At 39.3% G+C, this 20,407-nt stretch overlaps 1 protein-coding gene across 34 annotated transcripts in view; it reads right to left on the bottom strand.

Annotated features, from left to right (window-relative positions):
• The window catches only part of LOC117410337 (abl interactor 2), a 56,693-nt gene that overhangs the window by 10,563 nt on the left and 25,723 nt on the right, over positions 1 to 20,407 (bottom strand). For 2 of the 34 annotated variants that reach the window (XM_059032140.1, XM_059032138.1), the window contains exons 2-9: positions 20,095 to 20,262; positions 16,155 to 16,331; positions 13,837 to 13,854; positions 12,181 to 12,213; positions 9,925 to 10,022; positions 6,898 to 7,047; positions 4,291 to 4,421; positions 423 to 605 (exon numbers count right to left, since the gene is read on the bottom strand). In XM_059032140.1, the coding sequence (XP_058888123.1) occupies positions 423 to 605; positions 4,291 to 4,421; positions 6,898 to 7,047; positions 9,925 to 10,022; positions 12,181 to 12,213; positions 13,837 to 13,854; positions 16,155 to 16,331; positions 20,095 to 20,262 (958 nt within the window). The remainder of the gene's footprint in view (positions 1 to 422; positions 606 to 4,290; positions 4,422 to 6,897; positions 7,048 to 9,924; positions 10,023 to 12,180; positions 12,214 to 13,836; positions 13,855 to 16,154; positions 16,332 to 20,094; positions 20,263 to 20,407) is intronic. The other 32 variants (XM_059032141.1, XM_059032147.1, XM_034016765.3 and 29 more) reach the window with 19 other exon arrangements.

Below are 20,407 nucleotides of genomic sequence, written 5' to 3'. Positions count from 1 at the left end.
TGGCTAAAAAAACAACAACAACACACCACACTATAATTGGGGGAAACTGCTAAGCATTAGGAGTCTTATTTCCATCCCTTATTTATGAGAAATTCAATTTCCTTTATTCTTAAATAAATTGACTGCCAGCAAAAGAAAACGTGCTGTTAATTTCGGTTGACATGACCAGTTCAAGTCTGCGTTGCAATGGTATTTTGATGCCTTATCTAGGAAGCAAACTAATGTGCACAAGCTCCCTCCTGAATCCCCTCAAAAACCAGAGCCTCAGCGCAGGATGAAGCTATGTGAGACTGCGTATGGGTGGAATGGTGGAACATCATCATCGGTTCTGGTGACATATCTGGAATGGGAATGGATTCACAGGTGAAGCGTGCTTGTTTCAACTGCCAGCCTGAAAACAGCGCAGTGGGGGGCAGACTCACCTGTCACAGGAGCAGGAGTAGTTACAGTAGCAGCAGTGGGAGTCGGAGAGGTGAAGCAGTCAGCAGTAGACTGCTTGGCTCCTGCAGCCACCTCCGAGGGAGGGTTGGGAGAGGGGGCAGGGGCAGGAGGGGGAGGGTTCGGGGGCGCAGGGGCAGGTGGTGTACCAGCTGAGCCAGCAGAGGCTTTGGGAGAGGGAGTTGGAGGGGGGTAGAAAGGAGAATCAGAAGAGAAGGTTTTAATAAAAGGAAAGTGTTAGCTGGGATTAGAAAGCCTTTTAGTGCAGCTAGTAGCTGGCTACTTTTCTAGTAAAGCACTCCTGCAATGTTCAAGCAAGCACTAGGCAAGGAGCGTCAGCAGGGGTTTCCAGGTTTTGTTTTTCTCTGAATCTGCCATTTCTACCATCTTTTTGGTATTAAACAGAGTTTGTCAGTGCGCAATACCAAATATAAAAAGAATTGTATATAATCGCAAGTCATTTTAAAACAGACCGTTATATTCTGGACCCACCAAAATGGGGTCTATTCATTATAGAAACAGCACCAGTATTTAATAAACTGAATATAGAATTATTTAATGGAAGGGAATCATATACAAAAGGTACTATTAGACAAGAGTTTGCCCACTCTGTTTAAATCAACATTTTATACTAAAGACAGCAGCAAATAATCTATTTCAAATCATTATTTTAATGCAATAACAAGTGTTAGGACACATTTAAAATACTTCAGTTGAAACTGAAGCGCTTCAAAAAGAACAGCAACATTTCACAGTCAAAATGTCTCATTTGCATGTTTAACCCACCAGGGACTGAAGAAACCAAGCAGGACCGAGTTACCCGAGATAGAAACAGTAGTTTGGGACTAAAGCTTACTCTTCATTCACCTGCCTTAATGGTATTTTATTTAGTTTTAAACTCAGAACGCACATCTGCTCATACAAACACCAACATTTACTTTATAAGCAATCAAGCACGATATCTTGAACAACTGATAGTTTGGTAACTGAGTCTAGTCAGTTTTTTCCTTTTATTAGTCAAGTCCTACACTTAAGCAGTTAACTCCTCTCTGGTAAACATTGCCAAACTGAACAGCTGTCTTCAGGTTGCTGTAAGGCAGAGTGGGAGTCTCTTGGCTTCAACAAAACCAGAAGTTTGCCTTCAATTGGAACATAATCATCTTAAAAAGCAGAACACATCGCTCCCACAGAAATGACTGGCCTAATTCTTTACATAGTGAATTTTGCACCACTTTACAAGGGTGAAAACCTAATTTCAATATTTATGGAAGTGTTTTTCTAGCCCTTAAATCAAATTACAGGGACCCGTGTTAAGTGTCTCGCAGCTGTTCATTTGAATTGATTCAGTCACTAGCTTGACATTGAGAAAAACACAATCTGAATTAAAATGTAAAACAGAATTTTTCATTTTTTCAAGGAAAGTTTTTGTGGGGCCAGCTCTGTAGGTGTCCACTTGAGCTCACCAGTTGCCTGGCTAGAAGGGTCTGTTGTAGCATGATGGAAGAGAAACGGTCCCTGCTGGTTTTGTCTCTCTAAAGCGGTGTGGTCAGGTGGTTAAAGAAAAGGGCTTGTAACCAGGAGGTCCCCGGTTCAAATCCCACCTCAGCCACTGACTCATTTGTGTGACCCTGAGCAAGTCACTTAACCTCCGTGTGCTCCGTCTTTCGGGCGAGACGTAATTGTAAGTGACTCTGCAGCTGATGCATAGTTCACACACCCTAGTCTCTGTAAGTAGCCTTGGATAAAGGCGTCTGCTAAATAAACAAATAATAATAATAATAATAATAATAATAATAAAGCGTGAGAGCGCCAGAGCCAATCTGATGCTCACTCTGGAATCCCTAGTAAAGATGGACGACTTTGCACAGAAAGGACAGGAACCTGACTGACGCACGCAGACTGCACACCACAAAATGTGCTTTTACCAGGTGAGCCACCGATTTAATTTTGGGAGCAGAATACAGAAAGAGGTAAAGCAAAGTGTGAGATCACGTCAATTAGGAAGCACATTATGAATGAGTCAATATCTGTATCAAATAAAAAATAGATACAGTGCCTTGCAAAAGTATTCAGACCCCTGACCAATTCTATCATATTACTGAATTACAAATGGTACATTGAAATTTCATTCTGTTTGATATTTTATTTTTAAAACACTGAAACTCAAAAATCAATTATCTTGCTTGCATTCAACCCCCACACATTAATATTTGGTAGAGCCACCTTTCGCTGCAATAAAGGCTTCAAGTCTTTTGGGGTAAGTATGTACCAGCTTTGCACAGTGTCGGAGTGATTTTGGCCCATTCTTCTTGGCAGATTTGCTCCAGCTTGTTCAGGTTGGTTGGACGACGCTTGTGGACCGCAATTTTCAAATAGTGCCACAGATTCTCAATGGGATTGAGATCAGGACTTTGACTGGGTCACTGTAGGACATTCACATTCAACCACTCCAATGTTGCTTTGGCCTTGTGCTTGGGATCATTGTCCTGCTGAAAGGTGAATTTCCTCCCAAGCGTCAGTTTTTTAGCAGACTGAAGCAGGTTCTCTTGCAGTATTTCCCTGTATTTTGCTCCATCCATTCTTCCTTCAATTTTAACAAGATGCCCAGTTCCTGCTGATGAGAAGCATCCCCACAGCATGATGCTGCCACCACCATACCTCACTGTACGGATGGTGTGTCTTGAGGCATGGGCAGTGTTAGGTTTGCGCCATACATAGCACTTTGAGTTTTGGCCAAAAAGCTCTATCTTAGTCTCATCTCACCACAAAACCTTTTCCCACATCGCAGCTGGGTCACTCTCATGCTTTCTGGCAAAATCCACACGTGCTTTCAGATGGTACTTTTTGAGTAACGGCTTCTTTCTTGCCACCCTCCCATACAGGCCAGTGTTATGCAGAGCTCTTGATATGGTTGACTGGTGCACCATTACTCCACTCCCAGCCACTGAAATCTGTAGCTCCTTCAAAGTGATTGTTGCCCTCTCTGTGGCTTCTCTCACAAGTCTCCTCCTTGTTTGAGTGCTTGGCAGTGCCTGGGTGGTGTGATGCAGCTTCCACTTCCTGATTATTGATCCAACTGTGTTCACTGGGATATCCAAGCACTTGGATATTATTTTGTACCCTTTCCCTAATCTATGCATTTGTATTACTTTATCTCTAACTTCTGTAGAATGCTCTTTGGTCTTCATTTTCCTTCAGATTCACAGCCTGACCAATGATCCTTCAACAGTGGGGTTTTTATCCAGAAAATGTGACAGCAACTTTAATGGTTCACAGGTGGAGGCCAATGGTAAGGTAATTGTGTCCTCGTTAGGGCAATTTCTTTCATCAGTGTAAACTGGGAGCTTCCACAGCACAGGGGTTGAATACTTATGCAAGCAAGATATTTCAGTTTTTTATTTTTCTTAAAAATATTTCCCAAAATAAAACCAATGTCACCTTACAATAATTGATTTTGAGTTTCAGTGTTTTAAAATAAAATATCAAACAGAACGAAATTTAAATGTACCATTTCTAATTCAGTAATATGAGAGAATTTGTCAGGGGTCTGAATACTTTTGCAAGGCACTGTATATCTATATGTGCAGCAACATCAGTCACAATGCTTATCTGATTTTTTCACCTTGTTAAAAAACAAATCCACCTTTTTGAGAAGAAACTAAAAGAACCAATGGAAGATATCAAAGTTTGGCTCTAACAGTTTCAAATAACCATCATTAAAATGAGCTTCTGGGTCAAAAGGAAAGAGAAGAAAATGTATCTACTTTTCCACCTGCTGTATCAGATCAAAAGTGAAAGATCATGGTTAATGCAAAGCCTGAGGGAGGGGAGGGGGTTCCCACGGCTCCTTACCTGGATAGACGCTGGGTGGGGATGGGGTGGGCACAGCGATGGGGATGGGGATGCCTACACTTCCGCTCCCACTGTTCTCTCGACTGCTGCTCCGGCTGCTCGGGTGGCTGCCTCCACTGCTCCCACTGCTGCTGTTCAGAGGGAAGGCAGGGAGTTACAAAATCCCAAAACTAGTTTGTGAATCAACTTCAAAAGACAAGTTTGTATTAGAACAGATTAAAGAAGCCACTTATTGATTAATTCAAATATAAAAATGTGCCAATTATGTTTTGAAGTAGATGGCTTTAATAATCTATCCTATAGTTTTGAATCTGTGAAAAAAAATCCACCCTTTCACAGTAGTTTCGCAGTTTTCAACTTAATTGCGGAACTAAATCAAATGGAATACAAAAGGAGGACGTCGTAGATGTTTTTGAATACTGCAGAGGGACCGAGGCAGACAGAGAAGGCTTCCATGAAATGCCTTTATTTCAAATTTTGCAGCTGTAATACACAATACGCTTGAACATAGCCAAAATATCAAAACTGCTGATTCAACAGTTCTGAAAATAATTGTTTAAATTGGGGAATGCAAGATAGAAATACAAAGCAACTATTTAATAATATACACTATAGACTACTTTATAAAAGTTTCCCATTGTAAAAGCATAGACAAGTGTAATAAGGTATAGTGAAAGTATGGTAAAGCATAGGTAAGCATTGTAAATACGGAGGTATAGTAAAGAATATAAAAATAAAAATGTGGTAAAATCAGGGTAAACTGTGATACATGCCAAGTATAAGCATGGGAAAACTTAAATACCCTCAGATAATGTGGGATCTCAATTCTAGCACAGACCTCTTCGTTTGCATTAAAACAATTCATGTGATGTAGTGTAGGGCCAGTGGATTCAAAGTGGGAGACACATTAGGTATTGGTCAGTAGCTGTATATTCTGGCTTCAGCATGCACAGACCTACCCTGAAAGCGACCAAGCATGTTACAGCAGTAGCAGTAGGCTATGGAAGAACAAGTTTAATGGCACATAGTAGGATGGGGGTAATCAATTGATGCAATAGATGCATTGAAAATAAAATGAATGAATACTTAAGTCATAAATAAAACAAATAAATAAATAAATCATCCTGGGACTTGAGCTTTAATTAGAATAGTTGCTGGAAATGCAAGGCTGCTATTACTTCGGAGAGCTATAATTGAGAAATGCCATTTTTTTAAGTGTCTTGGCATGTTGGTATTTCATCAAGTAGAGCATGCAATGCAATTTTAGATACATTAGCAACATGTCATTAACTTTATAAATGTACATGGGACTTTCAAATTACTGCAGCGACAAGTTCAGCCCTGCGCAGAGGTTAAAGAAGTTGATAACTGCTTTTCCTATATGGGATGTGGTGAAGCGAGAAGGGATTCTTTGGCCATGTTCACTACCTATTCTTTTCTGTATATTTTTAAGTCTCTCTCAGGCCTTTGCAGAAGCCCTCATGACATATTTTTGTGGGTAAAGGCAGTGCTGTATTGTTCAAAACTGGCAGCCCAGGGGTGTTTATTTAAATGTCTATTGGGCTCAGAGTAACAGTGATTCTGTTAAGGCAGGATGCAGCTAGTTTTGCAGATTGCAGAAAATGGTCCAGAATCTGTATTGTGGATGAGTTCTCTATAAAACTGATTTTTATGTTAACGTTGACTTTAATTGGTGGGCTTGGGTATCTACTATGTCTTGTGTATGTGTTGACACTTTGCATCTGTTCCAAATTAGCCCAACTGTAACATGAAACTAAGGATCAGGATTACTTTCCCAACTTTTTGGATTGGTTCACTTTGCACACTTTTCTAACATTTCTATGCTTCCATGACCACACGTTGAATTCAGAGGCTGTTAGGGAGCTTGAAGCTACTCAAGTCAAGTTGCTGTAGGCAGTGCTGTCCCATCAATGCAAAGCATGGACATTTATGAGTTTAGCTGAAAACCATAACTGACCTCGCTATAACAATTGAGCTTTTTCTGCCTCTTTTTCAAACGGTGCCCAGCACAGTGCTACACATTGGATAGCATGCTGCAATATGCCGTTTAATATCAGATTGTACCGTTCGTCACAGTATCTGGTTCGCCCCAAATTAATGGGAATGGATGTATGCAGTCTTTGACTTCTGTGTACGCACTGCTATCTTGCAGTATATCCCAAAGCATTATTTCTAATTAAAATGAAGCAATTCCATGCAGAAACCTTTGAAAAAAAAAACCTCAGAACTTAAAGAACTTTGCAGTGTCTCAACGTCACGTAATTAGAGGATACTTGACCAGAAAAAAAAATAAATTCAATGAATGGTTAACCCTGTGAATTACGAAGCAAGTCAGTTGAAAGGAAATAATGATGATGGTAATATAGCCTATTGTTTTTTTGTGTGTGAGATTTACTTGGAGAGCAGAGTATGAGTTTTAGTCAGAGTTAGTAGCAGAAGGTATGAAGCGGTGAAGTCTTCAGTCCAAAGAGCAGCAGAAGTAGGAACGGGCTGTGTCCCACTTTTCCTCACTGTTCTGAGAGGCTGTACATTTTACTGGTGACCTGAGCTTGTTCAAAGTAGAGTAAGCAGAGAAGCGGGAGGTACCTGTATGTGCGGTTCCTCTGGTTTACAGAAGCAGTTCGAACCGGGCTCTGTTGCTGAGTGGGCACCATGTTGCGTGTCGGACTCGGCACGTAGTCGTTGGGAACCACAGGAGGGCGAACAGGTTCTAGGGTTCGATAAGGAGAGTGTCGCCTGCAGGGTATGAAAGTATTTTAGGATTCATAAAAAAAAGTATGCTCCGAAAACGTGTAATTGTTGTTTTGTTGTTCATCCTTCACGTTTAGCTGTAACAGGATTAGGTTAACCCACAACCTCTTATAGAATGCAGATGCCCATGTAATACCGCCATTCTACAGCAAGTTCCTGAGGACTTCAAATTAATGATCAGAACTGGAAACTGGAGAACTACTGATCCTAGTCAGACTAAACAAAACCATCTTCCAGTCCAAGGCAGGATGTATTGATTGAGTGCTGCACTCCATACTCCTGTTGATTGCAGATCTATTTAGAGACAAAAGCCCTTTTGTGTGCACTGGCTTGTGTAGAGAGGCCCCTCCCTCTGGGACAGGAGCGCCTTGCCGAGGATGGGAGGGTTTGGAACAGGCATAAACCTCCTGAAGTTCCCATTGCATCTTTACCATCCAATAACACAGTGTGAAATTGTTGAAGTAGTTCACCTCTACGCAGCATGTTTCGATTTGGTGGATACATCATTTCTGGCTTTAAAACACATTACATTCTGGCTCATGTACTCTAGCAAGACTTCCACCTTCAAAGGCTTCATTTATTTTAATTGATAAACATAACCAATGTGGACATTTTCATTTAGAAAAACAGAGGACTTGGTAGATTATTGGAAAGATGAAGTAACAATCCAACTACTAGTACAGAGATGCAAGTTTGTGACCTTTTGAAGGAGAAGTGAACACAAATATTACTCGGGTTATCAAAACGCCTGGATCAAGTTTTTTTTTTTTTCTTAACCCTCATTCTCTGAATCTACAGATTAGAGTAAGGGGACACAGCTAGTCCCAACCAAGACCTGCAGAATAATCTTTGAATAAGACACAGAAAGTTAGACATATTAAATTTATCGTTGATCTAAAATTACACAAATGTGAAATTATTTTGCCACATATTTCATTGTATCTACCACAGTGCATATGTACTCCTACAATGATATAGAACATTTTACAAAACATGTAGATTCACCAAATGCCAGCAAACCACCAAAACTATTTGTGTATAGTCAGAATGCTGTAGAAATTGGGTAGATGGGAAGAACTGAAACAGAGCACCTTAAGGTGATTAGAGAACACTTTTACAGCCCTGATAAGGGTAGGGAAAAATTGTTTTTCTTTTCACCTTAAGATACTGGGCTTGGCCACAATTGTCATAATATAGAAAATGTTTAAATTATGAGTAACTGGGTAATGGAATTCAAGTCTGTGACTAATGCCACCAACGGATACTGGAACCGCTTAAATGAGAAATACTGTCTGCCTGTGGGAGGGTTGGGAGGTGGCAGTTGATAATGTTTTGTTGTGTGATTCTACAAGGTTTGTATATGAATTAATTCAGTGGGTCACATCTTAGATGACTCCAGCTCTCATTTAAATACTACAAGTCCCAGTACTAAAATTCAAAATGATTTAAAGCCATATAAAATTAATTAATTAAATTAAATTAAAAAAAAACACATAACTGAGGGTTGATGTAAAGGTGACTTCTAAAGTGTATACTAAAGTGAACACTATCCATAACTATGAATATACACTGAATATCTCTAAATCTAATTTTAATACTGATCTATTTAGCCTTTTACTAGTCTTGCCTGTAATAGAATTAAAGATTTCACCAGGGGAAATGATGCAACAGTATAATTTGAATGGTTTTAATGTGTTTCCTGTTATTTTGCATCGCACAAAAAAACAAATTTATTGGAAAATTCAAAACCAGTTTGTAATGTAAAAAGTTATTGAAACTTACCTTGGGACCTTCTTAAATGAGATATTTCCAAGTAACTATTTAAAATTATACCCACCTATTTAAAAAAAAGAAAAAAATCTGTAGTGGCACCTTCAAAATTCTTGCAGGTACAATACCATTTTCAAGGTGCAAAAAGATAGATCTTTCCATAAGCAGAAGACGAAACAAAACTCCATATGGCTTCCAGATGGAGAACTAGAAGCAACAGGCTTTCCAAAATACAACATAGCCGCTTACGGCGAGCAAATGTCGGTCACAGATTTACCTTGCAGTTGGAGTCCAAGCTGGGAAATGGTATGCAGCAGTAGAAGCAGATAAACACCAAGGCTGGGTTTGATTTACACGAGGAACCCTTGCTATGTGTATTAATTAAAAAAAATATCCCTCTTGCTTTGAGTCAGTGCCAGACATTGGCGCTCTAATAAGAGGAGGCAGGGGGCAGTTTGCTTATAGTCTTCCGGCAGGGAGCAATAATCCATCTGGGCCTTGTTTACTGTAGGCATACGCTTCCCCCCCCACCCCTCCTCCCGCCAAAGTGGTCTTGTTTAAATTCACAGCAAGTCTTTTCTAGGCATTAAGATAAATCAATTAAAAAATAAATTAAAAAAACATCAGGTTGGATAGACATGATCAATACATGTGTAGGAGGATAGCACAGTTTGGTCTCAATAAGGGCAAGCTTTTGAAGGTCAGTGTTTATTTAAGTGCGGGCCACTAGAGAACCACACGATTCATAAATTTAGTTTCAAATGATACAAATCAATTAAATGCATTTACATCTGACAGAAATACCATAACCTAGATTATGCAAAATATGTGTGAATGAAGTTATGTAGGGCAAGCGGTTGGAACCAGACCAAAGTCTTTTATTTTCTTTATTTTTTTTAATTAAGAGCCTATCCAATGCATGGGCTGCGTTCCTCTGTGCTCACGTACTGTCAAGCACAGACGGAAGGAATCTGAACAGCTTTCCCATTGAGCCTTGCAGGGCCAGCAGAAATTAGACTTGATAAGGCGTGAAAGTGGATCAGATGATTGCAATTGGCACCCATCACCCTGAACCAGTGTGGTGGTACCTACCCAATCGTTCCTTTCCCTGACACTGGTGGGCTTGGAGGTTTTTGGGTGGGTGGGGTGGTTCTCGGGAGACCACCCATCTTCATGTTCTGTGTGCTGACCTGCAAGGACATTGGCAGAAGTTCTTGCTTAGTTACCCTCCGTTGTGCAACAATGCATTTAGTATGACATAAGAGAGGTGCCTACAACAAACCACTACAGAACGAGGGTAGAGGAAAACAAATTTTAAAAAATGCAGATAAGGAAAGGGCCATGCACTTTGCTATAAAACTGTTTGGAATTATATTGTTACCTTCACAGAGTATAAGCAGACCAGGGTTCATTTATACAATGCAGATTCTAAAGAATTTCATACATGCTACGGAGCCCGGAGCAGCAGGTTCTTAAATTTGTTAAAAGTTGTACAATCAAATTAATCTTCTGAAGTCAGTACGAATGGAACTAATTGAAATAAATTCAAGCACGAAGAGGACATTAGGATATCAGCTGCAATGAATTGACCCAAAACTTAAATTAGTGTACCATATATATATATATATATATATATATATATATATATATATATATATATATATATATTCCACCTGACAAATACAAGGCTGTTGCTAAGATACTAAAATCATCATGTTGCTAACCTGTCTAAAAAGTATTTAATATTATTTCTTTTAAACACTCCCATACTACTGCAGTTGTGGCGGATTAAAAGTAGTATTTGAAGTTGTGCTCATTTACTAGAAGAGAGTCCAATTGGCCAGTCCTGATAGGAGTGTGTTAAACAGCAAGTGGCACATTCCACCACATGGAGTCTATGGAGAAATTATTCAAATATAAATCCACCTCCTCCAATTTTTTAGCATACAAAAATCAGGAGCAATGACTGGAATGCCTAGCATAATACACAAATCAAGATACCAAACCTCATTCTCATCACAACTTGAAGTGATCGGCGAGTCAGTTTGCAACAACATACCGAATGGTCAAAACGCTTTAACCCTTTGCAGTCCTGGTTCGACATTGCAATTATTCCTACCCGGTCCAATGTCGGACCCTGTCCGACATCATCAAAAAGACGCAAAAAACAGGTTTCTAGTCGTTTTTTCGCCGGAAAAAGCCGAGAAAACCATTCAATGGCCGAGTGGGAGCGACAGGAGCCAAGACAAGCCAAAAAAAAATAAATAAGGGCGTATCTCATGAATAGTCATACTTGCCCTTGGCATCAGATAACGGCGGCCATAAAGAAACAAGCTGGCTGTTACTGCATCAGCACTCAGAGAATATCACTGACATTTGCAGAGCTTTTTTGAGATGTTATAGTAATAAAATAATGACTTGGATCGCATTGAGGCGTTTTGTGATAAAACGAGTGATCCGGAGATGATTGATCGGTATGTACGACTTCTTATTATTATTATATATTTCTTAACATATGTGACATCTCTAGCGAAAAAGGGTGGGGCGGGGCTGGAGATGCCTAGTGAGTGCTTTGTTGATATGCAGGGCCTTTTAAACCCGTTTGATTGTGGAAAAAAAAATACTTTTAAACAGCACGTCTAAAATTAACTGCGCGTGTGAAAATAAATTGGACCGGACGCACCTGACATGCACTAAATAAATGGACTGCAAAGGGTTAAGCTACCGTATCAGATTTAATACAAGTAGTTTAATACATCAGTAAAAACATATTTCTATGGTTTGGTAAATGTAGTAGATCAATGCAGATTACAGTATTGTTGTATTGCACCAGACAGTTAGATTATCAAGTCTAGACAGCCGTGTTGATTTGAACACATACAACAGATGCCAAGGAGGCGAGGTCAGGTAAATAATGTCCTGGTGCTGATTTAAACAAGAACCACAAAGCAAAACTCTATGAAGGTAACAAAAGAAAACTAGTGAAACCTGTTTAGAGAGCTTACCCAGGGGGCAGAGGGGTTTAAAGGACTAAAGTTATGACAAACAATTTGTGAATGTGGAACAGTGGCAGCTTTTAGACCCACCAGGTAGATCAATTACTAATCGATCACAACGGATCCTTTGCTTATTTCTGCAAGTAAAGGTTCAGTAGTGACAGGTGACACCAACAGGTTTCACTTCAGCAGGAAGACTTGCCCCAACTACATTACGATAGCACTGTAAGAAGCTGGAGAAATGTAAAATTTATTCTACACACAGGCTATGATCTGCTAATGGTTTCTCAACAAGGGCTCAGGGATGGGTTGGCATTTTGCCTTGAACTCTGAAAGCACGTTTAGTATTCACCTTTCTTCTGTAGAAGGGACCTGTACTCTTCCACTTCAGGTTTGGAGACAGCATATTTTGCAAAAATGTCAGTATTTGAATATTTTTGTGAACATCAAATTTTAAATAAAATAAAAATGCAAGCGGGATTGGAGGTTAAATCTTTTTACGGTTCTAAACTAAAGATATGTTGGGGTTAAAAATGAATAAATAAAAAAAACACCACAAGAGAACATCACTGATACAGTCTAACTATTGAAACATGTATATAAAATAAACAGAATATGACAAACCAGGGTGGGAAACTTGGATGATATCTCAATATATGCCATATTAAAATCGTACATAAAACTAAGCAAGATAATGTGAAATCACTGTGTTAATATGCTTAACACCGTATAAAGTGTTAAAGTTGAAATCTATAAAAAGAAATTTTAAAAAAATCTGCTAGATTTTCCAGAAATTGCCTAACAGGTGTATTATCCCTAGATCAGAATATGTGTATACCCCCCCAGAAGGAATGCAGATCAGCTCACATATAAATGTCCATCAGCCCTTCATTGCGACTGCCAAATTACAATTAAAAGCACCATCAGTTAGGGCAAGCAGCATTATAATAAATGAGCCTTTTAAAAAAGTGGACTTAATTTAAATGGGTGCATTTTACAAAATAAACCAATTCCAGATCCTAGATAACACCAGCGCTGCAGCACACTGCAAGTTTGGATCAATATGTGAAAAAATAATAAAAATACAGATCACTATTAATAGTGACACAATATTGATTGGCTAGTTGGAGAACAACTGAAACCTGAATTTTAGCAAATGCTTGAGTGCTGTAGAAGCCAGACCACAAAGTAAATGATAGCCTTAATTCCCAGACAAGTGTTCTACAGCACCCACTCAATACATCACGGGTGTCGGGGTCCAATACAGATCCACTATATCATCGAGGGCCGCGATATAGCGAGAGACCCACAGAAAAACAAATAGGCTAACAAATAGTGTACAATCACTCCCTTGTTTTATTATAACATAAATCCAGCACACTGTTTTAATTCGTACTGTAGAGGGTAATTGCTTCTCATCAACTTAAAGTCTCCAATTAATTTCATGAGTCTTCCTCTCCATTCTCAAACGCACAAACCCACTGCATTGAAAGAATCCCATTCCCAACATAGGAGGCTTGTTGCTAGGGAGCTGACATCACTGCCCTATGACTTTTGCTAGTGCATTACTGCCACCACAAGTGAACACCTTGTTGGCTAAAATAAAAACCGCTTCAGCAAGTAAATATTTAATTTGCTTTGTGTTATTGTGCAATGCGTGTGTATATGATAACAGTACGATATTAATGCTTTATTTAATTGTTTTGTATATTTTTGTTTGTGGCGTAAAGTATGAAATAAAACAAACAGTAATTCTAAGTGAAATTGCTGATGTACATTGCAGCTAAAGCATGCGTAGTTAGCCTGTAAAAATGGGGAGCCAACTCCAGGACCGTGATACATCCGAATCTGCAGTATAGCGAGGGGTGTATTTAATTCTGATATAAATGTGAAGTACAGTGTACTGGACATGTTTAAAAAGTGTAAAAGCTTTGGAGATATCATTGTTGCTTCCCTCCCCTCATGTGATATTCTCATTATCAGAACAGTGAGCCCTGGAATCTCTTACCTTAAATCTAAGCAACCACTTAATGCATAAATGAAGCAAATGAAAGAGGTAAAGAAAAAAAAACAGCATTGATAGGTTAGTTGGAAATTTGTAAGAATATGAAGAGAAAAAATTAAGTTAAAAGCATTAAGCATTCAACAAACAATGTTTTCAGTCTGATACCAGAGAGAGAGAAGTGGGAAAAGCAGAATGCTTTAGGATCAGAAAGACATTTTAGGATGAAGTCAATTATTAACAAAAAAAAAAAAAACAGCATCAGAGAGTTCTCACAAACAAGATGCAGTATCCCTTGTATGATGTCATACGACGTGTGGATCAATAGTCAGATGACATGGAAAGATCTATACTCTATAGTTTATACTTCAAAAGAATGATCGGCCTGAAGGAAAACTTGCGTTACATTTCTATCTGAACCATAACAGCGAGATTAAATTGGTGTCGGCACAGATTTCATCTGCTACTCGACATTATGCCAGAAGGCCCAAAAGCAACACAATCCCCTGTTGGGCCACTTCTTAAATCAAAGGAATTTGGAGAGATTGAATTTCTGCCTCTCTGACTGCTGTTGAAGAAAACCAACAGGACTTAAATTAGTCCCACTGACGGATGGAAATGAGGATTTAGAAACGCATCATATGATTGATTTTATTTTTATATGTATCCATTTTATTTATCTATGTATTTACAGAATTTTTTTTTTTTTTAATGAATTGTTTTGTACAGCGCCTTGAGAGACCTTGGTGTGAAAGGTGCTCTAACAAATTAAAGTTTTATTATTACAGCAAGGAGTCATGACAAGCAGACACCTGTGTAGAAATATAGGTGTATATCTCAAGAGCTAATGGCCAATATAAAATCAGAAAAGAAATGCAGCACCTTTAAAAAACAAATAAAATAAATGAAAAATAATAAACTCTTGCAGGAGCTTCACACAGCAGGATGACCACAGAACAGGACAACCTGGCACTGACAGCTACTTGTTTATTTATTATATAAAATATGTATTTTTAAAAACATTAACCTACCCTGTATCAAGAATTAATTTTTAAATGTTCTGCATTTACAAAAAATAGCCACCACTACTTCCAATCCATATGCAGTTCAATTTCTCAAGATTCCATTCAAGACTCATGTTTTAACATTATTGAAATGCAATGTAAGCAAAAACCTGCACACCTTGTCCTGAACATGATTCATCAGACAGGAATTCTGCCTAAGAGGATCTCACGTCTTCATTTTACATGTATATATAGGGGATGCTGCAAAAAAACTGTACTAAAAATCTTAGGCTGTAAAAATACTAGTCAAGTACAGTGTATGTAAAAAAAAAAAAAAACACAAACCTATTACTGGGTAAACCAACAATCTGGTTTTAAAAATAAACAATGGGGGGATACAGCATATTAAAGAATTCATTCCATCTGTTCAACTTATTTCTGTGAAAAAAAGCATTGAAGTACATTCATTGAAATCAGTGTAAACTTCAGCATGATTTAAGGAATTTCCAAAAGCTACAGAAAACAGCCAACAATGGCACTCCGTGTGGAGTGCAGGGTGCCCCCTATAGACTGGAGGTCGCCGGTTGGGGTCCAGGCTATTCCACTGCTGACCGTGGACGGGAGTTCCCAGGGGGCGGCACACAATTGGCTGAGCACCGCCCGGGGTGGGGAGGCTGCTCACCCTGCACCAGCGACCCCTGTAGACTGGCTGGGCACCTGCGGACCTGCCTGCAAGCAGCCCAGAGCTGCGTGGTCCTCCGACACCGTAGCTCTGAAGTAGCTGCATGGCGGGCCTGCAGACTGAAAAGAAGTGGAAGGCTGACGACACATGTTTTGGAGGACGCGTGTGTTCGTCTTCGTCTCTCCCGAGTCAGCGTGGGGGGTGAGTCAGACTTAAAACTGGGCATTTCAAATTGGGGAGAAAATGGGGTAAAAAAAACCAACAAAATTGGCAATTCCAAATTTTAAAATAAATAAATAAATAAATAAATAAATAAAATAAATAAATAAAATAAATCAAACAAACAAACAAACAAACAAACAAACAGCCAACAATGCTGTGGCTGATCCATCAGACGTCACTACAGTACAATTGCATATCGTTGTCAAATGGACCTTAACACAGGTACTGTAGAGTCAACAGTTTGATGTGCTACCTGCTGATGTTAAATGTCAATGGTGACAAAGGGAAATGGTTAAATGTAGAATCTCAGAACTAACAAGGCTAGCTATGGCAAATGTTACACTAATACATATCACAATCATGGCCTTATGGACACAGCTACCCCTACCCCCAATCCCCAATGAGTCGATGCCTACCTTCACTCCATGGCCAATGTCATCGAGCATCGTGTAATCGATGGGCTTCCGGATGTAGCGCACAGGTCTCTCCGGGTTGGCGGGTGCAATGATTTTGTGAGTTCTCGAGGTGTTCTTGTTGGTCGTCAGGATGCCAATCTCCCTCCTGGCCACTTTCTCTTTGTGAATGTCCACCGTCTAAAAGGCAAAGCCGAGGGAACCTTGTAATTCAGGTCAGCCTTATAGTCTCCACATTTCTTTCCATAAAATAATCTCTACTCAAAACATCTTTTAGCAAACAATTTTCAATTGAAGTCAGCGAGACATTGTCCAGCAGGAGTCCTGTCCATAATGTTAAATCGGTGTGGTCTGAAATGTATTTATTTATTTATTTTGAACTGAGCACCAAAGCAGAATATTGTAAAGAGCCCTTCACAGCACATGACAGAAGGCAGGCAGGTCATCTCCCACAGACACAGCTCCATACCTGCGACGATGCCAGGTACGAACCAACAGCACACTGTAATGTTAGACTCTTATACCTCCTCTATGCACCTGGTCATGCTAACTGTATTAACAGACACTGTCAATTAACATTTATAGATCCAAAAATAATTTGTTGAAGACTCTGTCTGTATTCCATTATTTTGAATTCAGATTTTAAATGGTTACTAAAATAAGGATTCATTATTTTTGCAGGTGTCTAAGATGCATTTTGTGAAAATGATCTGCTAGCAAACACAATTTATTTCTCCCACTCATTTCAGGTTCAATCAATGCTAGTTTACTAATAATTTGATTAAAAAAAAAAAAAACACCTACAATCTCATCTCACACCTATAATAGTGTAGGTTTCTCCTCCAATCACCCCTTGTATCCAAACACTGCCGTGCAGGTGTGTTTGTGCCTGCTGTGTCAGTACTATAAATGCTAGCTTATATCAAAACACACTCCACCTATGACAATGCATCTGCAATGAGAGAAATACTGTACCATACACTAAGGCACTGCAATGATTATTACTGGAACACCTTTTACAAGTATATTAGTATACATTGAGGCACCTGCCATGGCTAGAAATGACTTCTTGAACTTTGCGTGTTTAAAACTCTGAAATAGGAACGTTGTGTATTCTGACAGAAAACAGTAAACCTTATTGCCACATACACTGGCACATACCGTGCCATCCTAACCTGCTAGTGTACAGAATTACAACACTTCAGATATCAACAAACAGAACAGAAACGTGTGCATTCTCATTTTAGACTCAGTCACACTAAAGATCGCAATATCAAAATGAATAAAAATACTCCCACTGCGCAAAATGTTCCCCATTTAAAACTGAAGGAAGGATTGCACAGTACATCAAACTGCACTCAACATGATCTCTCTCTCTCAGCATTGTGTTACACACAGAATGGGTATTCAGACTAAATAATAATAAAAAAAAGCGACAGGAATCCCCAGCTCAAATTTTCATTCTGAACCCGTCCACAGTAGATTTCAATTTCTTGAGAGGATTAATGGTGTACCAACTTTAGTGATGGAGAATGAGCTATTGCATTGCTGCCTTCATTCGTAATGGCTTCCAGGAGGTGAGACTACAAATGAACTGCACATTTTCTTTTGCTATCCACAAGAAGAGGCATTGCTTTCAACTCGATTGGAAGATGGTTTTCAGTACATCTAACATCAGCAGCCGTTTGAACATTCATGCCATTGGTACCATGGTAATACTAATGGTCTAAAGCTTCTTCACAGTCAATAGTCTGTCAGAGATTACCTATTAGAAATCCCAAAGGCTGGTTTACAACCTCTAACAAACAATCAACATGGAGATTGTAATCATATTGTAGGTCGTAATTCATCATTTATACACAGAACAATTTGTTGAAAGTAAATAGACATTTAAATGCACAGAAATCTAATACATTTTTTTTTATTACAAATAAGCAGCCATTTGAACAAGTATTGGCTGTGTGAGCCTAATTAAACAAAACAAAAAGAAATGTCAATCTTCGATACCTACAAAATTACCTGATGTGCTATTTTTCACAAAATAATTACATTTGAATCGACACCCCTGCTATTTTCCCTCAATGATAGTCTGATAAGCTATTTTTGCAATACATTTTTAATGGGAAAGAAAATGCATTAATAAGCCAAACACTAAATAAGGTCCTTAGGGCAGAGCCCTGCAGATACACATTTAACAGGACCAGACCGCACTATTGACATTTTTTATTTGTATTTATTTGCTACTGCATGCAACATGTCAATTATATATCGTTGATAACTTCTAACCTGCCAGCTAAAGTCGTAATCTACGTTTCATAAACTCCAAGAGCCCAGTAGCCTCTACTGGCTTATTCTGTGGTATTCTATGTTCCTTGTTTCCGTAAAATACATGAGTGAAAATTTAATTCTGAATACCAAGTATTCCTAATAAAAATGAAACAGTATATTTCGAAGTAAAAATTACTTTTCCTGTGTCTTAAACCTTTGAAATATGGGACCATGTACAGTAGTGTGTATACTCCCTTTCACTTTAGGAACGTGGGAAATCAATTTCAGTCACTCCCTTCTGTGCTTCATTTGTAGCCAAGCCCCAAAGGTCAATCCATTATCGCAAGTCAAGCTAACAGGGTGACAGGTCCTGCACACTGATGCATACTTTAATTCATAAGGCTCCAGCTCATTACTCTGAATAAAGAACTACCGTCAGGTTTGTATTTCTCAAACAAGTCATTGGTGCCGACAGCTGTCTCGCTGTTGTCAGAGGATCATTAGATATGGACTTGCAGCATACAAGGAAATATCTGTGGCTTTGTCACACTGCCCTGAACACATTCTTCCATAAATCCAATACTCCCCCTGGCCCCAAAATGGCACACTGTGATAGAAGCGCTATTATTCTGGGGGGGGGGGGGGGGGGGATCAATTTGTCCTTTTATTTACCATGACATAGGTTTGCAACTTCAAAAGTGCTGTACAGGAGGAGCTATGCCAATATTTTGGATTGAGCATAGTAAATGAAATGTGCATTGCTTTAAAAAGGGTGTTTACAATGACATTAAGATTTCACAGTGATATTACAGAAATGTTCCAATATCACTTACCTATACTAGTTTAGATATGTGACGGAGTGTCCCGCCCCTATTTATTATTATTTGTATTATTGTTTGCGGCGCGGATAACAGCGCAGCGCATTTCTTATAATTTATAGTTTAGAAACCTGTGAGGATGCGTGGTTGATCAGCTACTGATTATTTAACTAGCCGACAGTCACGCATCCTTACCAAACGCGTGCAGACTGTGGACGAGGGGTAATAAGATAATTAACAGCTAGTTAACCCCTCGGCCAGAGTATAAGAACCTGCAGCTGTCCGTGCTGCAGGGTTGGGTGTACAGAGAGGAGGAATGGGGAGATAGAGAGGAATTTAAAATAACAATTGCTAAGATGTGCTGGATTAGCCAGCACGACACTTACTTGTTTGTCTGTCTGGTTTGTTTGGCCCTTGTGTCTTTTTGTTTAGTGTTTTGTTATTGTTTAAATCTTTTGTTTTGTTTATTTATTTATTAAACACGCTGAGTGCCGTAGCATTCAGCTTCACCCTCCCATCCATTGTTTTGGTTCAGTTACTTCCTGGTCCGTGACGTCACCACACCTTCACCACTGCAAGCCATCCTACCACAAGATACCACAAGCAAATGCTCGATAATTACGTTTTGAGATTGCTCAGGGCAGTGAAGTGCCAAAGTAGTACTTTTGACAATCCTGGTGATGCATTGATGCAGCCCTGTCGCTGGTTTGGATACCACACAACATAGTATGACATCACAATTCTAGGTCCCAAAAGTAGTTGTAAAACATTGTCCGAGCCCATGTCTGAGCTTGCTTTAGTCGATCTAGATCAGGTGCTGGAGCCCACAGAGGAACCCTATAATAATAGACACTTACCTGAGAGATGTGGTTGATGGAGGACTCCATGCGGCGCAGCTGGGACGCCTGGATATCCAGCATCTGGAGGACATTGTTGGCTAAGGTGTTTATCAGGTAGGCAACGCTCGCCAAAGACTGGGTTGTGTAATTTTTGGTTTCTTCTAGGGCTCTGTGTTTATCTACAGACTGTGGAAACAGAGAGGAAAAAGGGAATTGTCAAACTAAATCCATTTCATACATCAGGCAAAGGAGATCTTTCTTAAAATCCTTTTTTTTACATCAGTAGTATGGTTTCCATGTTTATTATACTTAGTATAACTGTTTTGTTTAC

Source organism: Acipenser ruthenus, chromosome 10 (assembly GCF_902713425.1).
Source record: "Acipenser ruthenus chromosome 10, fAciRut3.2 maternal haplotype, whole genome shotgun sequence".
Classification (NCBI taxonomy): domain Eukaryota; kingdom Metazoa; phylum Chordata; class Actinopteri; order Acipenseriformes; family Acipenseridae; genus Acipenser; species Acipenser ruthenus.
The sequence above is the reverse complement of the archived record's forward strand: the minus strand, read 5'-3'. Positions and strand labels throughout refer to the sequence as shown.